This window comes from Cydia pomonella, chromosome 3, assembly GCF_033807575.1.
Source record: "Cydia pomonella isolate Wapato2018A chromosome 3, ilCydPomo1, whole genome shotgun sequence".
NCBI lineage: Eukaryota > Metazoa > Arthropoda > Insecta > Lepidoptera > Tortricidae > Cydia > Cydia pomonella.
Genome location: NC_084705.1, coordinates 23,328,102 through 23,337,950, shown reverse-complemented (window position 1 = coordinate 23,337,950; position 9,849 = coordinate 23,328,102). Strand labels below are relative to the sequence as shown.

Genomic DNA, 9,849 nt, shown 5'->3' with positions numbered 1-9,849 from the left:
CTGCCTATCGCATGACATATGTTACTCGATGCCTTAATTACTGCTCGAAGCAATTGCGAGCCGATTGACTGCTACGATTGAATATACAACTTGAAATAAAATGGCCCAACAGCCTATTTGCAAATTTAAAATGAACATGTCGAGCAAATAACGAACCTGTAGAACTAACCGAACTGTTTTGTTCCAGAGAGTTACTCCTACACAACAACTACCTCAGAGTGTTGCCGTACGAACTGGGCAAGCTCTTTCACCTCCAGAAGTTAGGATTGCACGGAAACCCGCTGAGCAAGGAGATGCTATCTATATACAACGACAGTAACGGCACCTCCAAGCTGCTGACGTATATGCTGGACAATTTACAAGGTAAGGAATATACAGAGCATTATTATCTGGAATTAACATTCAGACCGCAATGATAGCAGATTTTCGCGAATCTTGCGATATGAAAATTTCTTAAGGCATAAAGGCATATTACACGAGGACGACGACCGATACCCAAAGGTTGTCTGGAAAAGATCGCTCTTAAGCCATAAGACCGCCTGTTGTTACCTCTATCAGATTGTCTTTGTTTGTTTATGTACATTTATTGTAAACTATGTGAGGTGTACAATAAAGGGTATTGTATTGTAATGTATTGCAATGCGCTTAAGAACGTCAAATAAAGCTATGCCGGCCCTATCTCTCCTTACACCTTTGCCCGAGAAGATTTAAATCCCTCATAAATTCGAGGAGGGTATCCCAATATGGGCCCGGGAAGAAATTCTGCGGGACACATCTTTTCAAAACATTACATCTTATAATTAACATGCATTAAATTAAATAATATAATTTTAATAACTTTAGAATTTATAACATACAGTGGGGTATCAGATATGACAAAAAAATGGATACAATAGATTCCTTGTGCGGGACATTTTTTATTCATTTATTTATGCTTTATTGCACATAAGGAAACTCACTGTACAAAAGGCGATCTTAATGCCATAAGGCATTCTCTACCAGTTCTACATTATCATTGCCAAACATCCCCCTCCATGATATAATCGCTTTTTTATAGTATGCTTGCGAAATAAGTTTTTGCTTACCATTACGTTCTACGTACGCTAACTGCTACGTCGAAACCAGAAACGAAACACGTAGTAGATTGAGTGTGTGTAAAACATTTGAAATAAATCATAAGACTACCAAGTGGCTGAGACATCAAAGTCAGTGGCGACAGTTGTTACATAGTAAGTTTCATAGTTTTAATTTCCACAGACCTCGAGGCCTTGGTACCGAAAAACGTTCAACCCAATCTTAATCTTAAAAGGCCCCAAACCGAAAAAAAAAAAACAGATTTTTTGGTCAAGCTTAGGAGTGGATAGGATTTGAAAGGGTCGGCAACGCGCATGTGACTGCTTACCATCAGTCTGGCCGTATGCTAATTTGCCACTGACGTGGTATTCCAAATAAAAGGTTTTTTGCGCGCACGTTTTTATAAGCGCGTATAAGTGTGTGGTCCTTTTGACATTGAAAACGCAGACGTAACAATATAAATAATAATGAAACGAACATTCAATACTTGATACATGTCATTTAGTCGTATTATGATTCATACAAACATTACGTCATTATCTAGAAGTGAATGCTTTTAACATTCATAAAATCAATAGTATTGTCGCTATGTGGGTGTTCATGAAAATATTTGTGTTTTAATTGGTCGTAATAACCTACATTCCCGTAAATTCAAAACCAGGAAAGTAATCGAAGGGAATGTCAGATGAACGATTATTTAAAGTACCTCGGTGTGATTGTGTAAAACATAGCATAGTTGTCACATTGGCACTAAAAGCACACTTTACGAGTTCTTCTATTAAATAAACTTTCCCGTGTTAGTGGTTGCTGTCACGGGTACACGGCTCTCCGTATCTCTTTTACGTTTTGTATCGAGAGTACAAGGCACTAATCTAAGATATTTATTCGGCCCAGTGAGCAAAGGCAACAGTTTCTCCTATCCAATCTAATCAGGCCTGAAAGTTTGCAGTTGAACCGCTGGCGTGTACTAAACGATTCAATTTTGATTAAGGTATTGGGAAGTTTGAAACTAAAGTTCAGCGTTATTGATGTTACGGTTAGCAGTCTAAGTATGTATTTACAATATGCTTCACGGATTTTGATAACAGACCGAATTGTAGTTCTTGAGGGTGCCCTCATTCTGTTCTTGCTTACTGTTTTTTCTTTACGTGTAGATTGACTGAAAATAATTGTCCTCAATAACTTACTTAATCAGGTACAACCTCAAACAAACCTGTCGTAATGGCAATTTCACTCGGCCAACTCTTTTTAGGGTTCCGTAGTCAACTAGGAACCCTTATAGTTTCGCCGTGTCCGTCTGACCGTCTCTCTGTCCAAGCTCTTTGCTCCGCGATCGTTAGTGCTAGAAAGCTGCAATTTGACATGGATGTATAAATCAATACGAGTAAATTTGATAGTGTTAAAATAAAATATAAAAAAACCTCCGCTACACGTATGTACGTGGGTTGGGGATGTTTTTTTTTCCGCTTCAATCCCATAGTGTGGCTGTGGGCTGTCGTTGGATAGGTCGTTCAAAACGAGGAGGGGGTTTTCAACAAACATTTTTAATTAGGTGAATATTTTCCGAAGAAATCGCTCCAAAAGGAAAAAAATGTATCCCGCCCTCTCTAACTTTTGAATCCCGTGGTCTAAGAAATATGAAATAAATCGTGAAAATAGACCTAAATAAAGGCATTCATAAAAACTGTAGCGAACATGATCAGTTATGCCGTTTTAGAGTTATCGCAAAAAGTCACTTCATAGTAACAAGACGTACAAAGACCTACATAGGTACCTACTCCCTTTTGCTTGGCAAGGCAATCTACTGTGATGGACGGGTAAACTACTGAACCCTATACTGAGCATAGCCCGACATGATCGTGGCTGGTTTTTCAATATAACGTCAACTTTAATTGTTTAATCTGACCAATCATCAACAAAACATTTTTAGTAAAACAGAAAACTAGTTTATCTAGCAATTATTGAATTCATTGGTTCTCAACCTTTAGGTACTCGACGAGCAAATACCTCGATTATTTTGTTATTGGCAGGGACTAAAGAGATTCAAAAACAAAACAAGGTGGTCGTGAACATTTTAATGGCTTAAATGGTGGTAGTAGTTACGATGCTCTTGCGGACAACTGCCAAATCTTTATGGGGCCACCTGGGGGCCTAGCAAAGCGCCATAGCGAAAGAGACCCTTATTTGGAGGAGTGCTAGAGAGACGGCGCAAACGATTGGCATCTTGGCTAGGCCCTCTGGTCCGCGGTTGGGAAGCACTTGCCCAGTCTTTCGCGACCTCGTCAAGACCTCGTGCTCTGCCGACAGTTGTTACTTTCGGTAATTGTGGAATAATTCGATTGTCTACTTACTGTCACGCGTAGTTCTTTTCCTTTTATTTTCTTAATTGCTAAGCCTTTGTTTTCACGTGCATTTAATACCTGTCATTAATGTGCAAACGATGTTATTTTTTTCTCAAGCCGATAGTGACTTGATATCTCGCGACTTAATTATTATGTAGGGTAGGTATATCTTTTGTCAGGTGCAGGAAACAAAGTGTTTTTTTAAAGAAGTTTTTGTATGTGTATGGCCAAGCCTTTGTATCAGAGGCAATGTGAAGCAAATAAAATTACGGTAAGGTTACATATTATTTACCATTTTACCAAATACAGTGACACCTACGAGGGGTGATCCAAAAGTAATGAATGAAATGAAAATCATTTATTTCGAGCTAAAAACTCATGTAATGGCAATCAAATACTTTTAGTGGTTGACAACAGCAGAGAGAGATATTCTTTTTTAAAGCGGTTTGTTGGCTAGTAAATTAAAAAAAAAGAATGTTTAAAAATATATCTCTGTCAGTGAATTTAATCCATTTATTTCCCTGCCTGCGCTGTGGATCTGAAGGTATGCTATTTTTCTTTATCCAATAAAGTTTATAATAAAAGTTTATTGGTTAGTTGTCGGAAAAAAATACGTGGAAATGAGAAAAAATAATGAGATCCGTTACCAAGTACCTCTGTTTGTAAAAAAATATGTACTAAGGACATACAATACACTATACATCTAAGTGGCGGGAACATTGGGGGACTCTGCTCCTCGGAATTCTAATACCTGCATGGGGTACAAGGAGTTTAATAGGAATAGTAAAGAGGAACGCCACAAAGACCGCCTTACTATAAGAAAACGTCAAAAAAAGACGATCTGGTGTTAACAGATAGATGGATGCCTATCAGGCATCTAGTTGAGCTCACGAAGATCTCTTGTGGCCTGATTCATAAATTCTTAACGAATGAATTACTCATGAAAAATGTCTCCGCTCGTTGGGAGGCTAGAATGTTAACAAAGGACCCACCTACAAGGCTGATGTTGCAGTGGCTGCCATACGTCATGCAGAGTTCAAATTGTCAGAAACCCTCCATATTCGGCAGATCTAGCTCCCAGCGTATTTTGTCTTTTCACTGCTGAAGGAAGATCATAGAAGCAACAATTTTTTGGACGATAGCGAAGTAATAGCCGCTGTGAAGGCATTTTTATTTAAACTTTTTATTTTTAATGAACAGAAGGTCTAGAGATTCGATGGTCTAAACGTGTGAAAGTGTCTTTCATACTGATTATCATTACATTTGGATCACCCCTTCTAAATATATTATTTTGAATTTTCCGCCTTTTCGAGGGACAGAAATTGTTTTATTTTATTTTATTTATTTTAGTTTTTAGGAAAACTTACAGCTAAAGTAACAAAATAGGTTTCGAAATTAAAACAGTAAGCCAATTACAAGTTTCCACAGGTAGAGGTGGTAGTTTTCCAGCCAGACTAACTGTTACTGCTCGATAAGAATAAGTAGATAATCTAAGACCAGTTAGTAAGAAATAATGGATTATTAGATCATCAAGTCATGTCTGTCTATTTTTTCGGCTCGCCTGCCTTTAAGGCTTATTTAGCGAATGTTTAGCGGGTGTTTCGTCATTAAATTCTTCACACCTGTGAGGACCGGAGTATAACATTGGCTATAGGTTTTGTTAACCTAGCAAGATTTTCCGCGTCTCGCGAGCATGCTACGCCTCCATAGAGCATAGAGGCACGCCCCGCTGATTAGGAACTCCTAAAACCTATAATGCTGTTACACAATTTGAAACTGAACGAACAATATATAAAGGCTCTCTTAAGAGAATCGCGTTATATTTTACCTACGAATCTTATTAGAAATTATAACTAGAAGAACTTTTAATACGACACGAATCGTGATGTTCCAAATGAAAGTCAATACAACACAAGTATCCCGGTTTCCAACAAAAATAATGTCGTGACTACTGCACGACAATAAAATCTGCTCAAGATATGATTGTCTCACTCGGATACAATGGCGTTAGAAAGTGTGGGAAGACAGTCTCGATAGTTGATTGTTTTATTTGTGCGCAATCTTTTAAGAGAATGTTTGTGGAACCTTTTTGTGCCCGTTTAATTGATTGTTTTGACGTTGGCGGTAATTGCGTTTTTTATCGAGAAATAACTGAGATCGTTTTTAATGAGAACAAGACTTAGTTTATTACCAGAATTACTAAGAATTACCCCTACAGCCTAGACCAGATACGATTGTATTATTAAACTCTCATACGCGTCTCTTACTAAAAAAGTGCGTACAAGAGAACATCGATAGAAATATTAATTTAGCAAGCTTCGGTACCTCAGTCGGTTCAAGAACAGTAGGCTGTGTCTGGTAAAAAATAAGTACAATAAGGTTGTTTATTTATCTATTTATTTACTAAATATTATTAAACATGAGCGCCCCGGATCTACGACCTAACGGAATTGCCTGTTATATTCTCGGAATTCATTCGAATTTAAATTTTATGTTTTCGTGTATAAGTACGTAGTACGATCTACTGTACAGCCAAAACGGATTGAGAGATTTGATTTACCTACTTAAGCTATATGTATAGCTCTTACAACATAAAAACAATCACTCGCTTACTTTTAGTTCTTTACTTGTTCGTTCAGGTATTTTTACACGACTGCCCAAAAAAAGAAGTGTATTGTTTTCAGAGTTCATGTTTGGTATGTATTTTACTTTGTTATTTTTACTTTAAGTGTAACAAGTAAATTTGTGATTCAATTTACATATCGGGTACATGTTCACTCATGCATCCGGTGAAATTTGGCTAGAGAGCCCATAACGTCTTATTTCTTTAGTAATAGTATGGTGGCCATAATGATACCATTCGTAGAGACCGTTACTCATATTGTTTTTTATTGGTAGGTATATACATTTGATTTTCGAAGCTATAATATTCCAAAATTTTCAGCTTATACGAATAATGTCTCAATATGATATTTTTAGAGTGCGGCAAAGCTAAAACAGGCAGGGTTTCTATTTGACATGAATATTTATGGCATTTCACTAAATATCTCTATCTACCAATGCTGTTCATACACAACCAATTTGTAATTTACAAAGCCATACGAGAACAATTAAGTTACCACAAAACATATGGCGCCGTATATAGCCTTCGATTGTCAAATTCGAGGACATTTTTCGTAGACTTTACTCCTAGTTTACAATCAATAACTATGCTATATTATATAGGGACCATGGACGGTGGAGGGTCCGCTACCTCGTGACCTAGGTGCGTAGGTAAAACGCCAATCGTTAACGCTCCGTAGCGATAGGGAACGAAACGCAACTGTCTCTGTCGCACTAATATCAAAGAGTGATAGAGAGAGATAACCAAGCTACGTTACGAAGCGTGAACTATTTACATCTAGTCTACGGACCCTGAATCGTAAACTTTAACGCTTAAAGCCTCTGAGCAGGTGCTGACCCCTAAAGCTCAAGCACTTTCCCTTGCGCATTGTAGGGTCTGCCATCTAGTGGCGTAAATCAAAAAGCTAGAGTAGCCATTATACTTGCAGTCAATAAGCAGAGAGCACCCTGTTGCCCAGAGAGCCCTGTGCTGCCCCTTACACGCACGCTCCGAGGAATACCACTTTTAAATTCTGAAGATATTAAGTATTTCTGCTTTGGATTTTTTTTAATTACCAAAACATTGATAACGTTCTATCAAATGTTTACATAATAAAAACACACTTAAAGCAAATGCTACAATCGCGTGGTCACTGCGGCGTGTTGACCGAATAAATTATCAACTTTGTTTTGGTTGCTCATCGATTCTCACCAGCCGAATGATAATGCCTATCGCAGAGGTCGCCAACTTTTCACATCATATAAAATGGTTTGTCCAATTTTACCAAAACCTGTTTTTTTTTGCATGGAATTTAATAAAACCTCATTACCTGAATATATGAGATTAGCATTAAGATAAGTAGACAGTTACAGGCATGTGCGGTACTAGGTACGTGATGCTGTTTAATGACAACAGTGACTAGGTTAATTACCTGAACAAATGTAAAGTTTAATATGTGTAGAGTAAAAGTTGCAGTAAAATAGCGTCGTACTTAATTTAATAAACGACATCATAAATTGTGTACCAATTTCGTTGGAGCAGATCAAGTTGTGTTAAAGGTATTTTTTTTTTCAAAACGATATGCTGTATTTTTTATAGAAAACGCATATGTATAGTTCGTTTGTTTGAATAACCAATCGATTCCAATAAAACTGAACATTGTCTAGTCCCAAACGTTACTGAAGTTAGAACTGAACATTGTCTAATCCCAAACGTTACTATAGAAATGCGTACCAACGTAATATGGAGTTATGTTTATTATACGATCCCAAAGGCTGGGTACTCCTGGCCGGCCGACGCCGGCGCCACGGACGGGTGAAAGTGCCTCGCGAAAGTGAAGCCGGAACCGAACGGTGACGTCACGGATTTGCGCAACACCTCCTCCTACGGCGGGTTGCGAAACGTTATCTCGCTTTGTTGCCATTTCGAGCTGCCCGCTTTTGGTCATATCCTTATGTCATATACTTCGTATTATGGCGATTAGTGTCGTGGAATGTTCATATTTATAATCATAAGTATCATAACGCTCTTAATCGAACCGATCGGAAATAAAGAAAAAAATGTCTCCTGACAAACAAAATATATAAGAAGCGCTGGTGGCCTAAGCGGTAAGACTGCGCGACTTGCAATCCGGAGGTCGCGGGTTCAAACCCCAGCTCGTACCAATGAGTTTTTCGGAACTTATTATGTACGAAATATCATTTGATATTTACCAGTCGCTTTTCGGTGAAGGAAAACATCGTGAGGAAACCGGATTAATCCCACAAGGCCTAGTTTACCCTCTGGGTTGGAAGGAAAGGTGGCAGTCACTTTCGTAAAAATTAGTGCCTACGCCAAATTTTAGGATTACTTGTCAAGCGAACCCCAGGCTCCCATGAGCCGTGGCAAAATGCCGGGCCAACGCGGGGAAGAAGAGACAAACAAAATATGGTAAAGAAATTGTAACAAGTCGCCTAATATCGTAGGTTCCTAAACTAGGTAGTTGGGAGCCTACTATATTAGGCGAAATTAGGATATTAGACTAGGTAGTCTAGCCATAAATTTTGCAGCTACGTTAACTACCGTTAACGTTAAGATATGTTATGTACACATAACAACTACGAATTACATGCCTAATGTGTAATGATTTGGCGATATTGTCATCCCTTGCGTTAATACGTGTTTTTTAACGAACGAGATGTGCCTAATAAATATGTTCCACTTACTCATCACCTCTGTCGGGTCGGGAATTTCGATGCCATATCTTTTTTTCGTAAGAAACTAATTTTTATGTGTCACGTAGGGCATGCCTTAATTATTTTTAAGATACACAACTTTATTTTTTATCCAGAAGATCAATTTTTTTTTCAAATGTTGCCTCAATAAACTTGTTCAATAAACATATTCCGGTTTCGTCTTCTAGGTATGAGCTTTAGCAAAATGTTAAATTTTTATCCTGGAATATGGCGGCTAATACGGTATTTCGCTACACTCGTGCACGTGTGTTCACTAAAATGGATCACTTTTTCGCGAAAATTGGGGTCAGTGACCCTCTTATCTGGGTCTTCTCACAAAACCATAAAATACACGGGATGATAGTCTTGCTGGCAGCACTTTGTTAAATACATCTGTCGCTTCTTTAGATCTGTATGCTGATAAGAAATGCATTGAAAATCGTACAAATATTGGTAACTTGGTCAAATTAAAAAAAAATAAACAATACGCACTGCCATTAAGCACAATACAAAAAATGGTGCTGAAATTAGGCCCTATTCGCTGCTCTAGGCACATGCCATATTAAGGCTAGAAATGACAACATGACATAGTCGTATTTACTAGCCGACCTTTAAAAAACTCACCTGTTCTATTGTAATTTAAATCTTTAATATCTGGGAAATCAAGCTTTGCTCGGAAAACACATAAAACTTAAAAATGCGCGTTTTCCCAGAGATAAGACCTTGCTAGGTCGATTTTTCGCCCCCGAAAACCCCCCATACACCAAGTTTCATCGAAATCGTTAGATCCGTTTAGGAGAGAATTGCTCGTTTAAAGGTGTAAAGTATAATATAATATAATCTTTATTTGACAAATCAAAATTGCTTTTATCTTAGCAAGTTTTGATGTCTGGACGGCTAGAGGGTATGGCATTTTTTAATTATTATTACTTTTTAGTCCCATGATTAAGTTTATAAAACAATTAAATAACTTTTAAATTATAGCCTCTAGGGCCAATTAACTGTGTGCCCGAATTTATGGCTGGACTAGGTATACATGTAATATTCGCGTCTTTCTAGAATTTCATATTGAAATGGGATTGTTTGCAAATCCTGTAGGTTTTTCCAAAGGAAGCAT

At 37.8% G+C, this 9,849-nt stretch overlaps 1 protein-coding gene across 2 annotated transcripts in view; it reads left to right on the top strand.

The window, feature by feature from the left end:
• The window catches only part of LOC133516349 (CCR4-NOT transcription complex subunit 6), a 195,366-nt gene that overhangs the window by 24,134 nt on the left and 161,383 nt on the right, over positions 1 to 9,849 (top strand). For both annotated transcript variants that reach the window (XM_061849254.1, XM_061849255.1), the window contains exon 4: positions 188 to 363. In XM_061849254.1, the coding sequence (XP_061705238.1) occupies positions 188 to 363 (176 nt within the window). The remainder of the gene's footprint in view (positions 1 to 187; positions 364 to 9,849) is intronic.